Source organism: Glycine soja, chromosome 10 (assembly GCF_004193775.1).
Source record: "Glycine soja cultivar W05 chromosome 10, ASM419377v2, whole genome shotgun sequence".
Taxonomy (NCBI): Eukaryota; Viridiplantae; Streptophyta; class Magnoliopsida; order Fabales; family Fabaceae; genus Glycine; species Glycine soja.
This window is the reverse complement of record NC_041011.1, coordinates 40,287,799-40,301,843: the sequence shown is the minus strand read 5'-3', so window position 1 is coordinate 40,301,843 and position 14,045 is coordinate 40,287,799. Positions and strand designations below refer to the sequence as shown.

General features: G+C 33.2%; 2 protein-coding genes across 2 annotated transcripts; both read left to right on the top strand.

Moving 5' to 3' along the window:
• Positions 1-282: 282 nt before the first annotated feature.
• Positions 283-7,127, top strand: LOC114371226 (respiratory burst oxidase homolog protein B-like). The gene is made up of 12 exons (XM_028328675.1): positions 283-1,252; positions 1,587-1,746; positions 2,776-2,824; positions 3,073-3,186; positions 4,222-4,650; positions 4,869-5,255; positions 5,365-5,460; positions 5,551-5,666; positions 5,786-5,888; positions 5,981-6,054; positions 6,135-6,637; positions 6,741-7,127. The coding sequence occupies exons 1-12, from the start codon at positions 727-729 to the stop codon at positions 6,848-6,850; spliced, it is 2,667 nt and encodes an 888-aa protein (XP_028184476.1). The 5' UTR covers positions 283-726; the 3' UTR covers positions 6,851-7,127.
• Positions 7,128-11,386: 4,259 nt separating this feature from the next.
• Positions 11,387-13,106, top strand: LOC114369981 (heavy metal-associated isoprenylated plant protein 36-like). The gene is made up of 3 exons (XM_028327261.1): positions 11,387-11,598; positions 11,695-11,770; positions 11,862-13,106. The coding sequence occupies exons 1-3, from the start codon at positions 11,497-11,499 to the stop codon at positions 12,815-12,817; spliced, it is 1,134 nt and encodes a 377-aa protein (XP_028183062.1). The 5' UTR covers positions 11,387-11,496; the 3' UTR covers positions 12,818-13,106.
• The last annotated feature ends 939 nt before the right edge of the window (positions 13,107-14,045 follow it).

Here is a 14,045-nt window from a genome sequence, read left to right as displayed (position 1 = left end):
GAAATTCGATTCCTCGGTAGTTTTCTTAGCACAAAATTCCTGATGAGTAATGTAGTTAATTAAAACGTTAAATAGAACTTACACACGTGGATCCGGAAGATGATATAATAATTAGAAATAAATTAAAATTAGACTCATATGTCATTGACTTTTAATGTAACCACTTAGTGTTCTAGATAGCCCAGAAGGAGGCAATAATTGTGTAGCTTTCACTCGTCTGGCCTACCGCAATATTTTGTTGCGAGAGCCTATCTTGGCACTTGAAAGTGGAATTTTTGTGCTTCCTTTCTGTTTGTAGTGACAGAATGCACCTTCTTAGCTGTTTCTACACGTAAAAAAAAAAAGTACCGTATATACGATATGATTTGAAGTTTGAAGTTTGAACACACGGAGAAGGCCTTTGAATCCCAACAACTCTCCCTCCTCCACCGTGTCTTTGTCAACTAAGACGCCCTAATTACAAAACCAGCACAACAATATCCATATGCGCCCCTTGATTCTCCTCCCCCATTATTTGACTTACATATCCCACCTCTCATTTACTCCCATTTTATATACCATTTTTCATCCTTAACCAACCTAGCCACGTATGCACCACACGCTCTCTCCTTGCATTATATATACACATACACACTTTCCCCTTCACTCCAATTTCTCAGCATAGCCTCAAACCATAGAATTTCTCGATCATAAATTAATTACAAAAATAACATAGGTTGTAGCAACATGGAGATTCACGAAAACCAACACGAGTCATGGTCGGAAACGGAGAGCACGGGAAGCCGGAGCAGGAGAGTGGGCTTCAGCGGGCCTCTGAGCGGACCACTGAGCGGGCCTTTGAGTGGGCCTTTGGTTTCTTCTAACAAAAGAAACAGCAGCAAGAACAAAAGTGCGAGGTTCAAGGACGACGAGGAGATGGTGGAGATCACGCTGGACGTCCGCGACGACGCCGTTTCGGTCCAGAACATCCGCGGCGGCGACTCCGAGACGGCGTTCCTCGCCAGCCGCCTCGAGATGAGGCCGTCGTCGTTTTCCGATCGGCTGAGACAGGTGTCGCGGGAACTGAAGCGCATGACATCAAACAAGGCCTTCGATAGGGTTGACCGCAGCAAATCCGGTGCTGCGCGCGCCCTTGGTGGTCTTAAGTTCATGACCAAAGCAGGCACTGAAGGTTGGTCACAGGTTCAGAAGCGCTTCGATGAGTTGGCCATTGATGCAAAGCTCCCCAAGACTCGCTTTAGCCAGTGCATAGGTATATATAAAAACCATCTTAAATTCAATATTATCAAACATTGAGAGCGATCAACTATATACAGTATTTGATTAAATATTATAAAAATATATTAATAATACTTATATATATATTTAATGACATTTTTTTCATGCTATTAAAAGTTTTTAACAATATTTTATTAAGTGTTAGGCCTAAAATATTATTAAATATCACTGTGTGGTAGTGTATATCAAAATGATTTTTAATTGTTTGAGAATATACGTACTCCGAGTATATACTAAACTCGTAAATTTTGTTTTTACATCAAGAAATTAACTTTTCTTAGCTAGAACTAATTTTTGGTGGCACCTAGGGATGAACGAATCGAAGGAGTTTGCCGGTGAGTTATTCGATGCATTAGCTCGTCGTCGAGGGATAACATCAGCTTCCATAACGAAGGATCAGTTGCGTGAATTTTGGGAGCAAATTACAGACCAGAGTTTTGATTCACGGCTTCAGACCTTTTTTGACATGTAAGACTAGCTTCATTAATTTCAGCATCTTCTTCTTTTATTTATTTAATTATAATCTCATTTTCATTAGGAAGCTCATGTTATTAAAATATCTAACAAATAATACAATACAGCTCATTGTTTTGTATTTAAAAAATACTTAATCAGGATATGAATGCCAGAAGAGATTATATCCTTTGTTTAATTTAATTAGGCAGCATGAAAGAGACGGGTTGTTTTGTTGGCTTCAACAACATGTAGATATAGAAATATTTCTAAGTTGGACTAATATCTATTGTACGTCTAAGTAGCTAGGGTGCTCAGTTTTCAAATGATGATGGAAAATCGTAACGGATTAATGTGTGGAGTCCGTTTATAAATTTTTCTATATAAGACTTCGAAACCGCGTTTCATGGAATCTGCATGTGAAATCATTTGTCGTATATATACAATACTGTTATTAATTATTTGATTAAAATGTAGCAGGGTTTGACAAGAAAGTCTTATGATGAGTATAGTGGATAGCGATACAAGAATGCTGATCCCGTGCAACTGTTTTGCATTTAATTAAACTATAAATAAAAAGTTAATTTTGTATTTGCTCATAGTTGTTTTCTTTAATCTTCCTTTAGAAAATTAAAAGCATGCATATTATTTGAAGTGACAATTCAATACTTTTTTTTGTTCAATAGGATGAATAGGTTATATATATAGTTCATGTAATTTTTTTATTTATATCATTAGCGTCCATAAAAAAAAATTGTTCGAATTATTTGACCAACTATTCAAAATTCTCATGGTCAAAGTAGGAGTGATATAGCCACAAATGAAGGAATTAAAATAAACAGTGATATATTAACTGATCAATGGTTAGGTTGGTTGACTACAAGAAAATATAAATGGAAAGCAGCTATATTTTGAGGAATTACGTATGCATTTCTTATCCAAAATAAAATCACATCTTTTAGCCAAATTACGTAGCATCATTTAAATAACCTTTGATTAGGTATACATGCACTTTTGGTTACTTATAAACCTAACTCATGTCAGGGTGGACAAAGATGCCGATGGACGAATTAATGAAGAAGAAGTAAAAGAGGTAAGAGTTTATCATCAAATTAAAATTTACTTTTATTATTATTTGATGTACAGTGATACACAAATCCTGATTCTTGAACTTAAAAGAGAAGGAAAAAGCTCAATTATTACTGCCTGAGCGACCATTAGACCATAAATGCCTAATGTCTTCAAATTAAAATTCTAATTTTCAATGTGTTATTAGAGTGCTTATTTTATTAATTGGAGACTTATGGAGGCGTGAACATTGCTGTATGATTCATTTTGCAGATTATCACCTTAAGCGCTTCAGCCAATAAGCTGTCAAAATTAAAAAATCGTGCAGAGGAATATGCTGCCCTTATCATGGAGGAACTGGATCCGGACAACCTTGGATACATTGAGGTTTGTATTTTACACATGGATAAAGTCAAAACAAATTAAGATAATCAGTTAGAAAAAATGCCCTCATAAGTGGTTTGGTGGTGGTGTTTATATGATTAACTTTTGTCATTGTTTTTATATTCTTATATGCTTGGTAGGTATGCTGCATCATTGGCCATTAACATTCGGTGCTTTTTCTTTTGCTTTCATTGTTTCTGGTCAATTCGGGTGGCTTTTCTTTTGCACCCAATTGGGGACATGTGTTTACGGTCGGCCATTTAGCACCTTCGCTGGGTGCAGCCCATTTCATCGTCCAATTCCTAACAGGCTAAGGCCTCATTAAAACTGGACCAGCCTAAGTGAAAAAGGCTGCAACTTTTTATTAATAAATAAATATTTCGGATATATGAAGAAATTATTAACAATACTTTAACCTATAACTATTCTTTATATTTTGGTTCACACCAACTATGATAATATGATAAGTACTGTTAAATTGAATGACAGGAGCTAGAGTACTTTATCCTCTATCTTGATGAGATTATGGTTTTATTCTTAAGAATAAGAGATGAATTTTTATATACTGATAACTTAAAATAACTTTATATTATCATTCAATTATAGATTATTATTTAAATTATTTTAAAATAATTATTTTAAAAATCAATAAATTTACCATAATCTTTTCATTATCAATTTTTTGACGCTTCAAGACTTTTATTTTGTCGGAATAATAATTAATCAACACTAATTACTATTACTATGTTCAAATAACTGAGAGTAATTACTTAATATTCATACCATGACCCCACGTTACTTAACAGCCTCATATTTTGAGATAGTAAATATATATCACGAATTTAGTTTTGTACTTATATTTAATTTTTTGACTGGATATAGTTTTGATAAGTTAGTAGTTACCTACTTACCTAGCTAAACTAAAATATTTAGTTTTTAGTAAAAACTTGTGTCAACTACTTAAGTTTATGTCCTTTGAATGAAAAGCTCAATTATTATGAAACATGTTTCCTAACGTAAATGCATGGTCTCATGCAGTTATACAACTTGGAAATGCTTCTTCTGCAAGCCCCAGCACAATCAACCCACATAACCACAGATAGCAGGGTACTGAGCCAAATGCTAAGCCAGAAACTAGTCCCTACAAAAGAGTACAACCCCATCAAGCGAGGCTTTCGGGCACTGGCATACTTCGTGCAGGACAATTGGAAACGCCTCTGGGTCATAGCCCTGTGGCTTTCCATTTGCGCTGGTCTTTTCACTTGGAAGTTCATCCAATACAAGCACCGTGCTGTGTTCGATGTCATGGGATACTGTGTCACAGTAGCCAAGGGCGGTGCTGAAACAACCAAGTTCAACATGGCCTTGATCTTGTTGCCTGTCTGCAGAAACACCATTACTTGGCTCAGGAGCAGGACCAAACTAGGAGCCATCATTCCCTTTGACGACAACATCAACTTTCACAAGGTATAACTAGAGTAGAGTTAAAATTTATTGAAAACTAATCATGAGTGAAACTTGTTAAATATGAGGTTATCAGACTCACAAAATAACCTGATTTTCAATAAATCTCAACTGATAGTGAAAAGAATCTGTTAAAGAAAGTGTGTTAGAGAGTATGCTATTATTACGATTTTTTTTTTTATTAAATTGAGCTACTATTACTAACTTGAACATTTGAGTAGGTGGTAGCCTTTGGCATTGCAATTGGGGTTGGATTGCATGCGATTTCACATCTGACGTGTGACTTCCCAAGGTTGTTACATGCGACGGACGAAGAATACGAGCCCATGAAACAATTTTTTGGGGATGAGAGGCCCAACAATTATTGGTGGTTCGTGAAAGGGACTGAGGGATGGACCGGGGTGGTGATGGTGGTTCTTATGGCTATAGCCTTCATTTTGGCTCAACCATGGTTCCGAAGGAACAGGCTGAAACTCCCCAAAACCCTCAAGAAGCTCACCGGTTTCAATGCCTTTTGGTACTCCCACCACCTTTTTGTCATCGTCTATGTGCTTTTCATCATTCACGGTTACTTCCTATACCTCAGCAAGAAATGGTACAAGAAAACGGTACGTGCATGGTCTCTCTCAAACCAAGCATACACCTTAATTTATTCTCTGTTCCTTTTTCTTGTAAAAGAAACTTGTTTATTGATGAATTTAATTTGTTACACAACAGACATGGATGTATCTCGCCGTTCCCATGATACTATACGGATGCGAAAGGCTACTCCGTGCGTTTAGGTCTGGCTACAAATCAGTGAGGATTCTCAAGGTACATACATTCTAAACAATTTCACTCCTCTGTTTTATCATCAATTGTTGTGTCACTAAATGAAATTTTAATCATAAATGTTTCGTTCAGGTTGCTGTGTACCCAGGAAATGTGCTAGCATTGCATGTGTCTAAACCACAAGGATTTAAGTACTCTAGTGGCCAGTATATATACGTTAACTGTTCAGATGTCTCCCCATTTGAATGGTATGCACCTAATTTAAGTTCAATTTTTTTGTTCCTATATAATTAGGCACAATTCATATGAGGACAGTAATCATGAACAAAGTTAATTTAATTGTGTGGTATTGATATCTATTTTGTAGGCATCCCTTTTCTATTACATCAGCTCCGGGAGATGATTACTTAAGTGTTCACATTCGAACTTTGGGTGACTGGACATCACAACTGAAGGGTGTTTTCGCCAAGGTGAATTTCGCATGAGAGAACACTTTGTTCTTTTTATTTGGAGAATTCAAATTGTTGTTTTATTAATTAGTATATCAATACGATTGATGCAGGCATGTCAACCAGCAAGTGAAGGCCAAAGTGGTCTTCTACGAGCTGATATGCTACAAGGCAACAACAAACCAAGGTATGTAATTCTAATTGTATGATACTAAAATTGGCAAAATGACCAATTTCTAATTCTTGTGAAATTAAAATAAATTGCAGAATGCCAAGGCTATTAATCGATGGACCTTATGGAGCTCCAGCACAGGACTACAAAAATTATGATGTAATCCTTCTGGTGGGGCTAGGAATTGGTGCCACCCCTTTGATAAGCATACTCAAAGACGTGCTAAACAACATCAAGCAACATAAAGATGTAGAAGAAGGAGAGGTGGAAAAGGACAAGAGAAAACCTTTTGCCACTAAGCGAGCTTATTTCTACTGGGTTACCCGTGAGGAAGGTTCCTTTGAATGGTTTAAAGGGGTGATGAATGAGGTGGAAGAGAATGACAAGGAAGGAGTTATTGAACTTCACAACTATTGCACAAGTGTGTACGAAGAAGGAGATGCTAGGTCAGCTTTGATCACAATGCTTCAGTCTCTTCACCATGCCAAAAATGGTGTGGATATAGTTTCAGGGACAAGGGTGAAGACTCATTTTGCAAGACCCAACTGGCGCAATGTCTTTAAACATGCAGCCATCAAACACCCTGACCAAAGAGTTGGTAAGTATATATTGATTGATTTTGCTCTCAATTTTATATTGGTGAAATTTACACACAGAAATTAATTACTCATCTAATCTTTAATCTGCTGTACTATTTTCAGGTGTTTTCTACTGTGGGGCGCATGGATTGGTTGGGGAACTGAAAAAGCTTTCTTTAGACTTTTCCAGGAAAACCAGCACCAAGTTTGATTTTCACAAAGAAAATTTTTAGATTCTTTTCTCAGTTTATTTATTATTATTTTTGGCAACTGTAGTTATATATAGTTGGATCATTTTTTGTTGTAGTGGGTGGTATATAGCTAGCTGCATTTGATACATGGAACTTACATGTATCAAAAAATTGTAGTCCCTTTCAAGTAATGTGAAATCGTGATGTTGTACGCTTTCATACTATCATCAGTTCAAATGATTATTGTAATTGATTTGTAAAATATCAAACTTCGTAGTTTAATTAATAACAGTAAATAATAGTACTTGTTTTTGAAGTACGCAGGTACCCACAAACAACTTATATACATATTTACTTAAACGGGTCCCAGCTAATTTGATACTTTGTTTATCATTAGTTGAAAATAAAATTATATCTAAATTACTCAATTATCTTTAAAGATTAAATTTACTATATATTTAATTTATTTTTCGGATCAATGGATTGATCTGCACTGCCTACAACTCTCATTTTACATGTTACATTTATAATTTCTGACAAATTAAATGAGCTTTGATTAATCAGTACCAACAAATCGGCCTTGCAATAGTGTTTACTCCTGTATGGTTAGCAAAATGTTTCGAATGAGATGGAGTATAAAATAAGCTGCTCGTGCAAAACAACCGATGAATATTAACTCATTATAAATGCCAGTACTATTGTAAACCGATCGTTTAATTTTGTTCACTCATAAGCAAGCTTATCAAACTCTCAAGAATCTAGATAGACTCACAAGAAATTTATAAGTTTGACTTAAACTCATAAGATTTACTTTTATAAAAATAATAATAATAAAATACCTATATATAACATACCAATAAAATATTTTAACAATATAAAATTATAAATTTTACAATACTTAAATAATCAAGGATAGTAATGCATCATTATTAAATGATAACTTGCAAAGGTAGTAGTGGTAATAGAGCATTCCATTGAAGGTTTGATGTTGAGAAACAAGAATTTGATGTTGTTAAAGGTGAAGATTCTTCAATTCAAGAACAACATGCTTAATGGAGATATGTTAACTCCTAATCGCACAAAAAACAACCCAAAGCAACCAACATTTTAGTCTAATTTTTTTAATTTATTGATTCAATAATAAATTCGAGAGTCTACCAAATTTGTATAAAATTTATTGAGTTTATACATATTCTATTAAGAAAAGAGTTTAAACTCCCATATATATAAATTAAAGTGGTGTAAAAAAGTAAAAGAAATAAATTGTGTTCTTTTTTATTTATATATATAAATAGTCACCTTCAAGTACAGTGTTGCCTTTTGCTCCTTTTATAGTTTTATTTGTTATTTTATTTTATTTTATACATATTTTTATATGTCTTCATATATACCGGATTGAAGTGTTCTCCTGTTCAATGCTCAAGTTAATATGAATGATCAAAATAATGTGTAATTAGAAGACGAATTATCTACAGTATACTTATGTATTTACGTGAATGGTTGGTATCCATTATATCTTGGTTGGTCAGTACAATATGTATTGAAAAATCTTCTTTTCTCTCATCTTTCTTTCTTTTTTGGGCAGAAAATGAGTGATTTAAACCTTAATATATAAATATAAGAGATATATATAAAAAGGAAAAAAGCAAATACAAAGTAAAAGATGCAATAAAAAGAGGGATAGAAAAAAAGGTGGAAACGCTTATTGTTATTTTGAGACTTAACATTTTATAAGAAATAAATATTCTTCTTTTCATTAGTTGGCATTTCAAATTTTCCCTTGTCACGAAGCAAATAAAAAAAGTGCTTTTTACAGTGTAATTTTTTTATATATATATTTCTTATTGTTTAAATTTTAGAATATTAAATAAAAAGGTGTGATAGAGATCCCACTAGACAACTCAAAGATACTTTATGATATTGAAAGTTGGAGTGGTAGATATAATATAATATCTCTTATTTTAAATAAGATTTATTTTGTAATTAACTATTTTAAGAGGAAAATGATAGTAAACTTTACAACAAATTTATACGAAAATAAAAATAATAATAATAAGGGAAGGATTGAGCACATCATACTCGCGCACTGACAATTTATCTTTGTAGTTTCATCCTAACTCAAAGGAAATTAAAAATAAATGGGTTCTGAAAATAAGTTAAAAATATTAAAACTTAAAACTTACTAGTAAATAACAACTTATTGTCATAGTTAATGAAAAAAACAACATATTATTGTCAAAATATTTTTTTTTTTAAATGAGGGGAAATACCCCGGTATTGTTCAATCCCTTCTAATTATGTATCATTGGATGGTCCTGTATATATAGTATTTTTTTTCTCTAAAAAACTTGATTACATTTTTTACCTTTAATTTTTATATTTTTAATAAATTTTATCTCAACAAATTAGTTTAACATATTTTATCCAAATTTTGAAGAAACTTATAAATTTTATTTTTGTTATGTAAATATCAATATGCTATACTGGGTAATTGGTTTCATATGAAAAATCTATCTAATCATGAGATATGCATGCTAAATTATTCTGACGTAGAAACTAGAAACGCTACTGTTGTCTCAAATGTGAATCCGAATAAACCTTAGAGTTGGTATAATAGTTTTAGTGCGTTCACATACAAAGAACTATCTATTTAATTTTTTGAATTTTCGATGAATTTATTGTAGCACACGATTCAAGACAGAAGCAAGCAAGATGGTGTTTTCTCCGGGCTGAGGTTGGATATGCCACTGGAAATCCAAATATAGTCTTTTTTGGAGAATTTGTGTTTAATTCTTTCTGAGTAAAAAAGAATTTGGATTAAGGACAATCATGCATTAATAGGGAGATTGGTGAGTTGGAGGACACCTATAATACAGGTTACTAACGAGATTAGTGAGTTAGAGGACAACTATAATATTTAATCTAGGAAAAAAATTAAAATGCGAATCATAAAATTCTTGAAGTCTTTTTCGATTGGAGAACAAAATTAAAACTACTTGATACTGGATTTTATGAAATGCATATTTCAAGTATTCATTGGTTTACTATTAAAGACGTGATTCCTCTTTCTATCTTTGGCAGGCGGTGGAGATAGATATTAATAACCAAAGGCAGTGAAAGCAGATGCAGATGGTTATATCAGGCTAATGGTGAAGCTTCTTTGATGACCACATCTGCTTTATCAATCTAATTTCCTATATGAATATAAACCACAGAGTCTTATATATAGGCTTTTCACTTTTACACATCTCATTTTCAGTATTGATTTATCATTAATTATCATTTAAATTTAATATTGTTTCTCTTTTTCTTCTAAAAAATATATATCATTTAAATTAATACTAAAGAGTTTAAATTAAATAATTCTAGGAGTGATAATAGATCAATTAATTTGATTTAAAAATAAATGAAAGAGTTTTTTTACAAACTTAATCTTGAGAGTCTTTTTAGGTTGTGATAATATTATTATACGAGGGAGTAATATAGAATCCAAACTGCTAACAAAGATTATTATAATTGGTAAATATGAGATATGGAAGTATGTTAAAAGTTCAGAAGTACAAAAGATTTAGTAAGAACGTGATAAAATCTGAAAGTTTTTAAGATGTAAGATAAGAATTTAAAGAATAGAAAATTTCAGATTTCTATATTTAATTTGGATTAATTTTGAAGTTTTGGTTGGTGGGTTTTGAGTATAATACAATTTAATTGATTTAATAGTGAGAAAAGGAGAATTTGAAAGTTTTAAGTAAAAAAATTAAGATTAAATTTGCTTAATATTGATAATAGAGGTACTTAATTGGTTTGAAAAAAAATAAGAGACTTAAATTACATGAATTTAAACTAAAGGAATAAAACATATAATTAGATTTAAAATTATATAACACGTAAATATTTTAATAATAATATTGATGATAATAAAGCCAAATTAGACTTTCTTTACATTTTAAACATATTTTTTGCTTAATTCAACTTTTTTTATTTACATTTTCATCGATTTATATAATGGAATGGAACAATAAGTCACACTTTAATTGCATTCAATTAAATTTAGGTGAAAATTTTAATTTCGATTCTTTCTATTTTTGTTGAATAAAATTCCAATACTTAAAAACTATGAATACTAAAAATTAAGAAAACAAGAATGACACTTAAATAAAGGTTTGATAGCAAAAATACAGTTAAACCTTACCATTATCATAACTTATAAGAATATATCCTCGAAATTCTTGAAAATAAAACATGTCAAACAGTAGTTTATTTTATTAAACAAAACAAAATGCATGCAGTTGTTTTATGAATATATGATGCAATGGAAAAGGAAGGCTAAGGAAGGAAGGAAAAAAATCCGTTCAAAAGGATTGGCAAAAGACGAAAAAAAAAAAAAAGAAAGAAAGCAGAAACGGCATCAAATACGTCCACTACAAAAATGAAAATTCTGTATAAAAAAAATAAAAATTGAACGACTGATATTCAATTACGTATACATAGAGCCACGATATGTTTTGAGATTCTTTTTTCCCGATACAGGTTCTTCTTTTTATGAAAGCCTTCACTTTTTTTCTTTTAAATTATAAATTATTCTCTTATGCCTCAAAGCCTTCAAAACTCTCTGCTTTTTAAGCCTTCCTCCTTTCTCTTCTCTTCTTCTGTTTTCCTCTGCCATAGCTTCTGTCTTTGAATTTTAGATGGCTGCAACAGAAACAATAACAGCGGAACCTCACGAAGCCGAAGAACAACAACATCAACAACACCACGTATACGTAGAAGCAGAACCTCTCTCATACAAGGTAAAAAACATTTTATTTATTTGCTTAAAAACTCTCGAGTAGTGAGTATTCTCCAACAGGTTCTGAACTTGTTATACGCTTCTGTCTCTCTCCCAGACCGTCGTGTTGAGAGTCTCCATCCACTGCCAAGGCTGCAAAAGGAAAGTCCAGAAAATTCTTCAAGCCGTTCACGGTAACGTAACCATCTCCAAAACCTAAAAGCGTTTTGTTTTTCGCATTTGGTTTCATTTTTATGTGCTTAAAACTTTTCTTCTATGATCCAGGTGTTCACACTATAGACATTGATTTGAGGCAGCACAAAGTGGTAGTAACGGGGAACGTTAACAGCGAGACGTTGATTTGGAAATTGACTAAGGCAGGGAAGCATGCTGAGTTATGGCCTCAATTAAAAGCAGATTCCAAAAAGAAAAAGCAACCCAAACCAGAAAGCAGCCAAGGAATTAACCAAACCGATAAACAAGCTGTTAACGTTGTTGCTCAAGGCACTAACGCTAACGTTAGCAAACCCGGCGAAGGATGCGCGACCGGTAAAGCCGGTGTTCAGATTCAAGAGCCGAAGCCGGAGGTGATCAGGCAGACCGTGGTACTACCACCGGCCGGTCCGGTAACTGAGAAGGTCAGCATCGCAGTTCAAGTTCCTAACGACAATGAAGCAACCGGGAATGAGAATATAACCGGCGGTACCGGTGGCGGTGGTGCAGGGAAAAAGAAGAAAAAGAAGGCGAGCGTGAAAGGGAGTACTAATAACAACGCCAACGAAGGTGCTGGTGCTGCTACTGTTACTGTTGAACACGCTAAAGCAAACGATGGTTCCGGACCTTCTTCCGGTAACCAGTCACATGGTCAAGGTCATGTACATGTTCATGGGCCATGGCTTCCATTTTCAAGCCCAGCCAATGAGAGTCCACCACGTCATCATAACATTTACCGTCAGTACCCACCGCATTACTATGCTCCTCCTCCTCCTCCTCCTCCTCCTACTACCCCTGCTGTTCATACGGTCATGAGTTATCACACGGCGCATCCTAGCAGCAGCTACGGTACAGCGTATTACACCTCTCCGCAACCGTATTCGTACGCCCACGTGGTGCGTCCAGGGAACGAAATGGAGCCTCCACCACCGTACACGTACGAAAGGGAATCGTATGCTTCATCGCAGCCGTCGGATTCCTTCGAGCTCTTCAGCGATGAAAATCCAAATGCGTGCTCGGTCATGTAAATGTAAGTGTGTGTGATGCATCATTACGCGCAATTATTTCTTTGAACTGCTTTACCACATACGACTTGTACGAGCATGGAGTAATTTTGTAATGCTTGTAGAGTTGGAGATATACAAGAATATTATTATCACAGGCTTCTTTTTTTTTTATTATTTTTATGAAAAAAGAAAACTATTTCTTTTTTTTTTTAATGGGGTCTGACTTCTGAGCCTCCGGTTTTTGTTCAGTGGTTGTTCTTGCTTTTTACCACACTAGAACTACAGAATAATACGTTGAATTGAAACATTATTGGCCTTCGGATATGTATCACTTTACTGTTATGCAGGGATCATATGCTTCTTAGGCATCGAGTGGTAGAAGGTTATTGGTTTATAGCCTTTATAGGTGGCGTGATGTGGGCCAAACGGAACAACTTTCTCAAAAAGAGACGTGACATGTCTTAAACAATCAGCTGTTCAAATGCTTTAAATGTTTTTAAAAAAAGTTAATTTCATGTATTCCCACAATGACAAATGTTAAGATGCTTTCTTTCCTATTTTTTTCTTTTATGGATGATTAAAAAGTATTAATTTTGATAGATTTTTTTTAAATAAAAAGAAAGAAACAAAATTAATGATTTTTAATAAATTTTAACGAATTATGTAAACATTTCTTTTTCCATAATTAATGTTTTAGTAGATACTTCTTTTTAGTCTTAAATATGAGAAAGAAAGAGTGGCACACTAATTAAAAAGTTAATTAAATATATTTAATTATATTAATTTTAATTAAAAATATTTTTTTAATTTATTTTTTATTAGAATTTGATATCAAAGATAAAAAAGAGAAAGAGTCTCAGAAATTAATGTCTTAATTAAATGAAGAATATTTTTAAAATAATATTATTAAATAAGATAAAATTAGTTGATTTTTTTATATATTTGAGACAAAAAAAAATTGTGTTTTTTTTTTTATATTTACATATGAATTTTGGTTGAGTGTATGGATTTGGAGGGGGCCTTAAAACCAAACTCCGGAAAAAGGCTTAGTGTGTTGTGATGTGGAATTTACATCTTTCATGGGAGAATGAAAACAACTGTCTTGCTTTGTTGTCTCTTCCAGGAAAGACTCTTGAGTCTCTGCTTTAAATGTTTGTTAAATATACACATGAGCTTTGTTGGACAGGTTTCTTTTTGAATACAATTAATTGGTACTTTAGTAGTTGCTTTGCATAATGCATTTTGCCTT